The sequence below is a fragment of the Parasteatoda tepidariorum genome, chromosome 10 (assembly GCF_982258835.1).
Source record: "Parasteatoda tepidariorum strain Cologne lab strain chromosome 10, Ptep-v5.0, whole genome shotgun sequence".
Taxonomy (NCBI): Eukaryota; Metazoa; Arthropoda; class Arachnida; order Araneae; family Theridiidae; genus Parasteatoda; species Parasteatoda tepidariorum.
Window position 1 is genome coordinate 102,125,734 of NC_141764.1, and position 12,505 is coordinate 102,138,238.

A 12,505-nucleotide genomic window follows, 5' to 3' on the forward strand; every position below is an offset into this window, starting at 1 on the left:
TAACTAAAAAGTGGAAATATAGATTACTATTGTTGGATCATTTTTGGAAAAGATTTTTTAAGGAATATTTATTAGAGTTAAGATCTGTTATGTTTTCTAAACAATCAAAAAATTTGAATACTTATAAAGTTGATGATGTTGTTCTCGTGAGAGAAGATAATGTTAAGCGCCATAATTGGAAATTAGGAAGGATTAAAAGTTTGTATACAGGTAGAGATGGAAAAATTAGATCATGTGAGATTCAATTGGAAAACAATGTTGTTAAAAGACCTATTGAAAGACTGTATAATCTAGAAGTGAAATGAATATTTAATGCATCCAATAAATGGATGCATGGTGGGGAGTGTTAAATTATATCTAAAATTTATGTTTAAAATTAATATCAATAGATGGCGCTGTGCCAATTATTTACTTTCTCATATTTGTTATATTTTTATTCCCTCTTGTGCTGTCCATATGAAATAAACGTTGTGTTCGTTTCTCCTGAGTCATCATTATTTTGGGTATCCAAGTATCTTTAGAGTACAGATTTAAAACTACCACAGTGCTGACGTGAAATATCCTCAGTGGTAGACGGATCATGGATTAGAGTTCCCTTGGTATCAGACTAACCATGGGAGGATTTCGTGGTTTTCCTCTCCATTATGGCCTATGCTAGCTCTTCTTTTATTAAAATCTATAGGTTATCATCTCATACACTCTGAGATTTCATACATATTGCCGCAAACATAATTTTTATACAATGGCAGCTAACTTTATATTTTGAATAAATATTTAGTTAACTCCTATGATTATGTCAATTATTTGAGTACAAAATATAGTGAATTATTATTAATACAGCCAGACCTCGATATAAGGTTACCCGCATATAAGGTCACTTTTCCAAAGTCCCGGCTCACTGAATAGGAATTCTTTGTTACAGATTATCGGATATATGGTCAAGTTTTAAACATTGTTATCGCTTATAAGGTCATTTTTATCTGAAGCGAGGGGAGCTCTTTTCTAACAAAAGCTAATTTAACTTCCTTACAAGGCAATTACCCCTCTCGAGTTCAAGGAAAATGTTGCAGCCAATGAACAAGTTGCAATTTCTGAAATTGTTTCATAAGTTGTGGACAGTGAAGACAATAAGAGTGATCCTGAGCCAGTAGCTGTAACCCAAGTGGAAGCCTTCAATGCAATAAATGACATGTGAAATTTTTTTAAAAACCATGAGGGAGCTGAGGAACATTTCGAGAAGTTACAAAATCTAGAAGACATTGTTCGAAAAATGAAACCAAAAACGAGACAGACCTGCATAAATGACTATTTTAAATAAGATAAGATGTAAAGTATGTATGTACAGTTTGAGGAAATTTGTAAGCAGCTCTATTTTTAATTAATTTGTTTTTTTTTTTTGAAATCTAACTTACTTTTAATTCTTTACTAATTCTGTTAAAATTTATTGAATTAAGTATTTAATTTATGACCGATCGTTTTCGTTTGTATTACCATTTTTAAAAAATCATAATGTGTACTATTAACGTGCTTAGTTACGAACTGCTAAGGAATCGGTTAAATGTCTGACTGTAGTTATATTTAAAATACTCTAAAAACTTTCATACTTTGTGTTCTTTTATTATAAAGAATAGTATCATGATGACAAATAAACTAAAAATGATGTTTACTCTTTTGTGTATTTTATTTTGTAAACAACTTAAATATTGAGATCTGAGTAAAATATAAAAATTACAATATCAACTATTTGAATTGCCCTTTTACGTGCCAAATTCTTTCAATTAAACATAATTTTTTGTGTGGTAATATTGACATATACTGTAGTAATAAACATTTCTTAATATAGCCTATTTTTTTTTCTATAGTGGTTTTTCCCTCCTTGGAAGCGAGTCCCTCATATTTAAAACAATGTGCACAGTTATGGTTATTATGCAAAAATAAAATTCTTAAGAATCCTTATCAGCATATGTATCTACAACATAATCGTGCATCTTAGTAGTGGCGATGCCTACAGGAGGAAATTCGATAAAATCGCCAAATGTCCGATGTGAGTTTTGGGGAAATTCACGACGAGCCAAGAACAAAATTTATGTTAACCTTTCTTGCTGTAAAAATCCTTCTTAAGTTCTTGGCTACTTACAAATAAGCCAAGCAAAATTTGAAAGTAACCCCTATTAAACCCCTCCAGTTGACTATTACTCTTGTCAAGTCTTCTATTCACACTTACCCCTTCGTTATCCTCCCTCAAATTTCGCCTTGGGGGGTTTGGGGCAGATCGCTAGTGGAATCTATTTTTTAGTGTTTTTTTTATTTAAACTTAACGAAACGACAACAAACAAAAGACTGAAGAGAAAAGCTATGTATCCTTACAGATGCGCACACTGAGCCATCGATCGCAAGGTAAAAATTTAATTTAATGGAAGGAAGATGCAACATCCTCTAACAGCAAAAGGTTAAAGTTTAAAATTATCAAAAATTTTAAATAAAAGTTAAAGTATAATACAAAATTGAAGATTACAGCTTAACAGGTTTGACTGTTGATCTTAGAATTTTACCTGCAATACCTGTTGTTTCTAAACGAAATAATCGTTGAAATGGTCGAACTATTTCACCATTTTGAGTCTTAACCTTCGCAACTCGGGAAACACCATCACGTCCTTTATAAATTTCAATTACTTTGGCTAGAGGCCAATCAACACGTTTTTTATTATCTGAACTGATTAGAACCATATCTCCCACTTCAAGTGGGGATTGATGAGAGTGTCTGGATTGCTTAAGGAGCGAAATATATTCTTTATAGAAACGTGTTTTTAGTTTTTGCTTAATGGAGTGAAGGTGTTTCGCGTGTTTGCGAAGATTCTGCATATCATTCTGATCGAGATCATCAACACAAAATTCAGTCTGATCCTGTAAAAAGAGAGAAGGAGTTAATGGCACTAGATCTGATGGTTCTTCGGAGAGGTAAGTAAGAGGTCTACTATTAAGTAGAGCTTCACATTCACACACAACGGTGTACAGTTCTTCGTAGTTAAGACACGCTTTTCCTAAATTGCGTCTCAACAATTCCTTCAACATTCTTACCACCCTCTCCCACCAACCCCCCTACCAAGCAGCGGTAGGTGGGTTGAAATGCCAGGAGATTTTTTTCAAATCTGAGTGAGCAATGATGACATTCCAGTCTATACTTTTCAGTTCGTTGTTTGCACCAACAAAGTTTTTGCCATTATTTGAATAGATTGATTTTACTCGACCTCGACGTGAAATGAATCGTCTCAATGCGAGAAGAAAACTTTGAGTGGAGATGTCCGAAACAAGTTCGAAATGTACCGCACGGTACACGGCACACGTGAAGATTGCAATCCAAACTTTGTCACGATTTCGCAGAACCAAAGGGCCAGCTAAATCAACTCCAGTTGTTTCGAACACTGCTGATATTCGCACACGTTCTTCTGGAAGAGGAGCAAACATCGTCGTAGCAGATTTGGATTTAAATCTTTGGCAAATTACACATTTGGAAACAACTGATCGAACGGTTTTTCTTGATCGCAAAATCCAGTACTTTTCACGAAGGGTTGTGACAAGTGTCTGCACACCTACATGGCTGTAGGTCCGATGAGTCTCTTCGATGAGTTTGAAAACTAGTTCATTCCTGTCAGGCAACAGGATAGGACGTCTGAAAAAATCACCATCACCAGTCGAGACAAGTTTTGTCTCAACTCTTAGAAGACCACTAGAGTCGCGGTAAATGATGAAATTGGGAGGTATCAGTCGACGATTTTTCCCAAATGAGTCATTTTGTATGAAAAGGAGTATATCGAGCTCAGATTTGGTGAGCTCTCTTCTTTTAAGTATCCATTCAAGAGGGAGTCATTCTGTTTATTTACTACTGATTTAGCATTGAAGATAAATCGTTTAACATAGGCCAAAATTCGAACGATTGTAGAAAATTTCGAAATTCGCTTAGTCCATTCGAAAAAATTAGGTTCGGAATTACCTAACGAAAGATTCGTCGAAACTGTAGGTTTTTTCTCCAAGGTAGCAAGTTCTAAAGCGTCTGAGAAATCAGCATTGTGAGTGTTTGGCCAAGAGTCTCGATTTTTTAACCATGTGGGACCCTCCCACCAACGAAGACTGAAAAGAGTTTGTGCGTTACATCCACGAGAAGCGATGTCCGCTGCATTCATTTGAGATGGGATATAACACCAATGTTCTTTAGATGAGTTCAAGTGAATTTCTTGTATTCGGTTGTTCACAAAAGTTTTCCATGTTCCGGGATTTTTGATCCAACAAAGAATCACTTTAGAGTCAGTCCAATAGAAGGTTTCGATATCAGAAATGTTTAATGATGTCTTGACTGTCTGAACAAGACGAGTACCTATCAGTGCAGCTAAAAGTTCTAATTTTGGAATAGACATTTCAGTTTTGATTTTGGTGATGGGATCCTTTTTTAGAGGAGCGACTCGTGATTTTGCCTGCACTAATTTAATTTGAACTTCTTTTTCGCATTCAATTCGCAAAAATACACACGCCGCGAAGGCTTTCCCACTAGCGTCACTAAACATGTGAATAGTAGTAGTTGATTTATTAATTAGTCCTCCAAAATAACGCGAAATTTGAATTATATTCAAAAATCTTAAGCTGGATAGCCAGTTTTTAAATTCCTCCACTATTTCAGATGGAAGTTTATGATCCCATCCCAGCTTATCATTTTTCCATGCTCTTTGCATTAGAAGCTTTGGAATGAGCGTCACGGGTGCGGTAAAACCGATTGGGTCAAATATTTTTTGGGAAATCGACAAAAGTTGCCGTTTTGTACATTTGTTATGTACTTCAGTTGTGACGCTGCTAATATCACATGCTATTGTATCTAAATTGGGTTGCCATAAAAGTCCGAGAACAGGAGAATATCTATATTCTTTTAAATCTCGATTTTGTTTTTCACCCTGTGAGGAAGAAACCCAACCCGTAAGCTCAAACCCTGCTTGAGACATAATTTGACAAGCTGTCTTTGAAAATCGCTGTAATTCCCATTTGTTTTCAACGCTTGTCACTACATTGTCAACGTAAAATGCATCTTTCAATTTCACAGCGATATCATTTTCAGTTTCCTTCATTTTATCCAAATGGTGATAGATTGTTGCCATGAGCAAAAACGGACTCGATGTAAGGCCGAATACCACTCTGCAATGTTTGTATATCTTAATTTTGCGTTTTTCAAAATCTTCCCACCAAAGAAAGCGAAGAAAATCTCTATCAGAAGGGGACACGCTTATTTGAAGGAATGCTTTGCGGATGTCGGAAATGACGCCAATTTTTTCTTTGCTAAACTTATTTAGAACGAAAGGAATCAATTCAATATAATTTGGACCTGTAGCTAAACATTGATTTAAGGAAACAGAATTTTCGTCTTTCGAGGAAGCATCAAATAAATTTAGTTGTTAAACTAGACTCTCTATAAACAGCTCTGTGAGGAAGATATCGGCATTTTATGTCAGATAAATTTTTTATATTTGTATTACTAGATACTTGTTCTATGATTCCCATTTGTTCCCATTCCTTAAAAATTTTGTCATACGAATCAAATTTTCCCGAAGAGATGAGCTTCAAAGTCATGGAGTTTAAACGTTTCTCCGATTGATATCGCAAATCACATAATTCCGGATGGCCTTCAACCCATGGAAGATTAACTTCATATCTACTATCACGAAATTTAACAGTTTTTTCGAAAAAAGATAAAGTTTCAATATCAATTTCTGTTTTTGTTTTTTCTACGGAATGACCAAAGGTCGCAAATTTTGCTAGCGCTATGTAGCGAAATTATGGGCATAACATGAGTAGAACTATTTTTATAGGATGCTGGTTTCCCCATTACTACCCACCCTAGGTATGTTTGGACAGCAGTTAACCCATTTGGTTGCTGGCTGATAGAACCAGTCAAAAATGTTCCTAAATAATCAGCGCCAATAAGAACTGATATGTTCGAATTATCGTTTTCACTATCGGACAAGTAAATTCCATTATTAGTGAAGTATTCTACATCAGATTTTCTTATTTTAGGAATCATACCACAAATAGTTTCTTTATCTAATAATACAGCTTCACACGAAAAATTTCCTCGAATTTCCTGAAGCTCACACTTTAAGGCTGAATGTTTTATTTTTTCCGTACCAATACCGCCAAATAAACTGTGTGTCAGAAATTCAGAATGATCAGTTTTTAAGTTTAAATATTCTGCAACATCACGAGTTATATACGATCTTTGCGAAGCTGAATCGCATAAACAACGAACAACTTTTGTTTTCGAAGGCCCTAATACTCTTATTTGAAGAGTTTGTAATAAAATATCTGCCGAACCGGATGAGCTATTACTGACGACGTTATTAGTTTCGGTTTTGTTCAAAGAAGAAATTGGCGTCATTTCCTTCAATATTTCCTGCAATTGGCTTCAATTTCAGGTGGCTGCGTTCTCTAGAGCATTTTCCGCCAAAGTATGAAAGGGCGCTGTCCCTCGGTATGCGTTCCCAAGATGTCTGCCGCATCTCCTCGTAAAGGAGCGGCAAGATGAAAGGCCGTTGAGTTCTACATGTTAGTTCATCGACAATAGAGAGTTGAGTTTAATATGGAGTCTAGAGGATTTCCCGTCAAAGGAGGAAGGTTTGATAACACTTTGAGATGTTGCAAAACATAAATTTAGTTTCCTCAGTAACTGATTTGAATTCTAATCCCTTTTTCCAGCATTAAATTTTCGAATCCCCTTTCTTATCAAAATCTTTCTCAATTTTATCTACTCTTTCTTTTATCTCTGAAAATTCTTCTTCTACTGAATTTATTTTAATTTCCACAGCTTTTTAATTTTTTTTTGCTTGAAGCATTTCCTTTACACAGGATCTTTCTTATCTTCTACTTGTCCGGCATCCATTATGGCCTTTATCTCTTCTAGCTGCTCCTGTTCGGCGTTTAACTTAGCCTTCATCTCTTCTATAGTAGCGTCCATCTTGGACTGCATCTTGTCTTGGCTGGAAGCCATCTTCTCTTGACTGGCGTCCCTCTTGGCCTTCCTCTTCTGAGAGATCTCTATCCACTTATCCGTAGCCGCTGATCCTGTGATTGGCATTCACTCCAACCCCGATTCTGACCCCAAAAATGTACCGAGCGTAGGGGTCCGTTTCGATTGGAGATGACCAAAAACAGTCCTTAAGACTCCAAAAATTTATTAGCAGAATCTTCCAGAATGTTACCAGCACTCCATTACAGCTCAAACAGCAGAGTGTAGTACACAAGAAAACGCAGGCTTTGTAACCTCAGAAGATTCGATAAACTTACTAGAACAGTCACAAGCAGACTAATTACCTCTATTACTCTCTTGCGCTGCATAATACTCATATTTATATAGGCTTGGCGAGAAAACTTTCTCTTTTCGAGTTTAATTAATTCTAATGGGTTATGAAATACGCCGAAGATATATCTAAACTATTAGTGAATTTATCATTTTACTCGTTTTCTTGAGAAACAGGAAAACTACTCAATAATTACAAAGGGGTAAGTGACAATAAAAGAATATATTATAACATACGATATACAGGACAAAAGGCTACTACAGCTACAACTACAACTACTACTACTACATTCAAAAAGCGTAGATGTCTCTTTTTTAACAATATCTTTTTACAATTGCGGTTACAATTTAATTAACAATAAACGCTGCCATCTATCGGTGGTTCAACAAGTATTTCTACAAAAAGACCGGAACTTTCGACATGATTCTACACAATTCTCGTATAACTCCGTAAATATGAGTCCTATCGCTTGGAAACTCGAATTTTCAAAAACTACCTCTTTGGTGCCAAAAGGATCGAGAAGATGATCACAAAATAAGCAAATAAGTCGCTAAACCAAGTCTTCCTTAAAAAAATAGATTAAGCGTTATTCTCTGTCTAAATTACATTAGATAAATACGCAACTTCCAAATTTTTTAATCAAACTGTTAATTTTGCGTCCGTCAGAGATATTTAGTATCAGAATATTTACAAGATTATTCACACATCTACAACCTCGCACATTCTTTCAACTTCTGAATTCTTAGTTCCATACGAATGAGCCGAATAAATGAATAGGACAATAGCTGAGGTTTTTATAAACAACGTCCCCTCTGTTTTTATTTTTCCATTATTTGATTTTAATTTCACGATAACTTTCACAAACTCTAAAAATATGTATGAGCCATAACTACTCGAATTTAGGACTATATCCGAAACATTGTCCAAATATCTCCCTTTTCTTCCCATAAAAATCATATTGTTAAAAAGATATCAGCATCGATTTTTATTTTATTTTAAACTTTCATCAGTTTTTCTGAAAAATGAATCCAATATAAATACGAAAATTAAATATTTTTCTTTCCTGTTTAAAGTTTCCTGGTTAAAGTTTCCTGGTTAATATTAGTTACACAATGGTGTTGAAAAAAAAAAGAAAACGTTGCTTCCTCTTTTTTTTTAAAGGCGATCTATACACTAATGATAGTGATAAAGGAAGAAGGGGGTTAGATAATATAAGTACCCACGAAAAGAAAGTGTGTCCTCATTTCAAGGCTATTCAGAGAGGAGCTGTACCTAGGTAAGATTATTGTTGTATTCATATATCTATTTTATTCATATAGTGTTCATGTATCAAATGTATTTTACTTCTTATTTTAGTCGTATTCATTTTTTATAATTTATGATAATTATTAGAATTTATTTTTAAAATTTACGAAACTTGTCACGAAAAAAAGAACTTGTTACTTGAAAAGATGCATCTCTATCTGTAAAACTAGATAAAAACCAAAAAATGACGCTGCATGATTGTGTATCAACAGCAGGTTTGCGAAACATTAAATTAAATTTGCTATATATCGCATAAAATAAAGACCCCTTCTCCCACTTAATAATAGACGAATAAATCAATAGAAAATGAAAATATACCAATTCTGGTCAAAATCTAGAAAAGAACATCTTCTTCTTTATGCGAAGGCAATTTACTTATATGATACTACATTATCCATCTCTATAAAGATATAAACTTGCTCCTGCTGTAACTGTAACTGGTTTGACACCTGAAATCAATAACTAACAACAACTGCAATCACATTAAATTCAGTTATTTATTTTTCGGAATGTATATTCTTTCCTTTTGTATTTATTTCGTATTTACTTGTATTTATTTACTATCGACACACGATTACCTAATTTAGTTCCACTATTTCATTATTTGAATACCAAAATTAATCTTTGCATCCATATATATTTTATTTATATTAAAATAGGCTCAAAATACTTTCCATTGTAAAGAGTATGTGAATTATAATGACGGCAAACATGATTTTTTAGTTCAGGTAACAAATTTTACAATAATTAAATGCGATCGACAACAGCCACTCCAAAAATAAGGAGAGTAAGTCGTTAAAGGTCATTGGATTGTAAATTAGCATCTCTTTAGGGAACAGAAATCATCCAACAAAGTAGCTGATTATTTTTCATCTTAGATTTAAAAAAAGAAGAGGGAAAACGAAAAATGATTTTTAACTCCTAAACTTACCCAATTAACATTTGTTTTAGGTTCTTAAAAAATTTTGCAATCTGCAGATATATGCATGAGCAAACGAAAAGTTATGATTTTCAGAATTTCTATATAATATACTTCAAGTATAGTGGGATTCTGAAAAATAAAGAAAGACATTTTTTAAAACTTAAATTGTTCTACTTTAAGAAAAATAAAAAAATTTTAAGAACATTTTTTATACATAATTTTATCTGCATTTTACTCTGCTGTGTTAAATTAAATCTAATTTTTAAAATAATAGTTTGCAGACTAAAAGATTTTAGGTCCGACTGACACTGTTATGTCGTTACTCAGAAATTTTTATAATTTCATCATACTGCGTATGAATTTGTTGTAGCATAATATGTATCAAAAATATCAATTAATGATGAGAAAATATTATCTCTCATTCCAACGAAAAAGGGTATAAATTTCAGTGAAAAACCCGGGACCAAAAGTAAATAATTTAAAGAATTTATATGCATTTTATTCCAAGATGAAGATGTAGGATCACTTGCGGTATTATTTTAGAGCATGCGTTGAACAGCCGACCCAATTTTGAATTTATGACAATCAACTCCGTATCGTTATTGCAATTTTGAATCCAACCTAGAACACAAAAAAACCCTTCTAGATCAAGAATTTCGACAAACTAAACTTCGCGGAGGACCTTTTCAAGAATTCACATTTGCGTTACATGGGGTGATGGGAGCGGAAACCACACACGGTTGGGTAGACGGCTAAAGGATTCTAACCCATCTACAAAGATCTGTATCAACACTGTGGTGGGTATCAACCAGGAGCAGAATTCGAATCGATCAGCCTTTTCTACACTGGTGTGCAAGACTTAAGCAACAAGTGCGTTTTTTGTCATTACTCTACAAGAAATCATCCGATTGACATGAAATTTGAATATGATGTACATTATTTTGTACTTAAACGATGGTAAAAGAATAACGGCGCAGAAATGAATATAAAACTTAAAGTAGGGTAAGGAACAAAAAAGGCTTTATTTGACATATAGTGGCGTTACACATGATTGCCTGAAGAAGCGTTAGTACTACTGGCAGATGTTCCCTAGTATGGGATATGCCCTACCCTTACTGTAATTGTTGCTTGGCATCCTCTCTCCATGCTAAGCACCAGATTATCCAGGAGTTCTTGGGGTAAATGTCTCCATTCCTCCTTTAACGCATCTTTCAACTGATGGGTGTTACCGGGAGGATACTGACGTGTCGCAAGAAGTCTCCCTAATGCATCCCACACATGCTCTATGGGATTTAGATCTGGAGAGTAAGTTGGCCAATACATTTGTGTGATATCTTCACTTTCCAGTAGCTCTTGAACATTAGCAGTACGGTGTGACCGGGCATTGCCATCCATAAAAATGAAGTCTGGTCCAATGGCCCCTCGAAACAGACGCTCATGGGATAGGATTACCTCATTGCAGTAGTGGTCTCCAGTTACAGAACCTCGGTGGAAGATCTGAAGCTCAGTCCGTTCGTTCAACATAATGCCACCCCAGGTGACAACTCCAGGACCACCGTAACGATCTCTTTCCGCGATGTTATTGGGATGAAATCGAGATCCAACCTCTCTCCAGATCAACTGACGTTGAGAATCGCTTGTAGCACTAAAACGACTCTCATCTGTGAAGAGGACGCAACTCCATTGATGAGGTGTCCAGGTTTCGTGTTCTCTGCACCACTCTAAACGGTGCCTCCGATGGCTAACTTTTAAAGGTATGCAGCGTTCAGGACGTCCTCCAAATAAACCACCTTTGTGGAGGCGTCTGGCCACTGTAAATCTTGATACTTGTTCTGTGGCTGTGCACAGTGGCTGAGATATGGCGCTCGCTGACTGAAAACGGTTTCTTTTCGTCTGGAGGACAATGTAACGGTCATCTCTTGGTGCTGTTTTCCTTGGACGGCCACCACCAACCTTCCGAACAGCTGAACCAGTAGTTTTAAAGGCATTCCAAGCACGAGAAACAACACTTTTGTTGATCCCGAACTCTTTGGCGACACTGGTCACACTACGCCGCTCCTCAAGCTTCCCAATCATTCTTCTTCGAGTAAAGTCGTCTAAATGATTTCTTGACATGTTTCACAAAACAAATCACTTGCAGTTGCAGCGAATGTCTTTAACTACGGTGCTCCTCATCCTTTTATCACAGCTTTGACCTGCGCGCCTATCCATAAGGTTTACGTACACTTACATCACCTACGACGTTTTATTTCTAAAATTTTACATACAAATAATCTTTCTACTGAATTACGTGCACATTATACTGCAATTTCATGGATATCTTATACTTTGCTGGGGAGCTGTGGCCGAAAAACCACTTGTTGCTTAAGTTTTGCACATCAGTGTAGAATTCCCCGTAAATTATACGCAAATTTTTGGAAAATCGGTAATGTCAATACGCATAAATTTTTATTTAATATTTACGGAATGATATTACCATTGAGATATACGGTTCAAACGAATTAAAAGAGTTTTTAAACACAATTAAAAAAATTAATTTATCCAACCATTATTTCACGTAAAAAATAATTTTCAATAATCATTTTTTAAATGCTGTTTTGCTTAAAAAGAATTCTAAAAAGTTTCTAATTGAAAGTTAGACAGTTTTTTACATCGGTTTGAATAATGTAGATTTAAATGTTAAAATAAAAGTTTTGAACAAATCCGCTCAAATAGGTCCTGAGGTTTAAAATATAAAATAAGTCACCTATTTAAAATCTGGTGTCTTGTAATCTATTTGACCGATTTTCGTAGAAATTTTTTATTTTAACTTTCCATAGCCTACAATGAGGTAAGATTTTGTATACTTAACGTTTCAAAAAATTTCCGATCATTTATTAAATAAAATAATCAAGGAAAATTGAAAATAATTTCATTTGCATAAAATTTTCTTTGTATAATCGAG

General features: G+C 34.8%; 3 protein-coding genes and 1 long non-coding RNA gene across 4 annotated transcripts in view; 1 reads left to right on the forward strand and 3 right to left on the reverse strand.

The window, feature by feature from the left end:
- Positions 1-2,511: 2,511 nt before the first annotated feature.
- On the reverse strand, positions 2,512-3,072 carry LOC147803173 (uncharacterized). Its single transcript, XM_087152946.1, has one exon. The coding sequence runs from the start codon at positions 3,070-3,072 to the stop codon at positions 2,512-2,514; it is 561 nt and encodes a 186-aa protein (XP_087009072.1).
- Positions 3,073-3,761: 689 nt separating this feature from the next.
- Positions 3,762-5,141, reverse strand: LOC147803174 (uncharacterized). Its single transcript, XM_087152947.1, has one exon. The coding sequence runs from the start codon at positions 5,139-5,141 to the stop codon at positions 3,762-3,764; it is 1,380 nt and encodes a 459-aa protein (XP_087009073.1).
- Positions 5,142-8,520: 3,379 nt separating this feature from the next.
- Positions 8,521-12,505, forward strand: part of LOC107443297 (very long chain fatty acid elongase 4) — a 47,527-nt gene continuing 43,542 nt past the window's right edge. Inside the window, exon 1 of the mRNA XM_087153529.1 lies at positions 8,521-8,610. The gene's annotated coding sequence lies outside the window, so the exon portion shown is untranslated. The remainder of the gene's footprint in view (positions 8,611-12,505) is intronic.
- Positions 9,048-12,505, reverse strand: part of LOC147803175 (uncharacterized) — a 77,390-nt gene continuing 73,932 nt past the window's right edge. The window contains exon 4 of the long non-coding RNA XR_015429825.1: positions 9,048-9,690. This is a non-coding gene — a long non-coding RNA (uncharacterized LOC147803175). The remainder of the gene's footprint in view (positions 9,691-12,505) is intronic.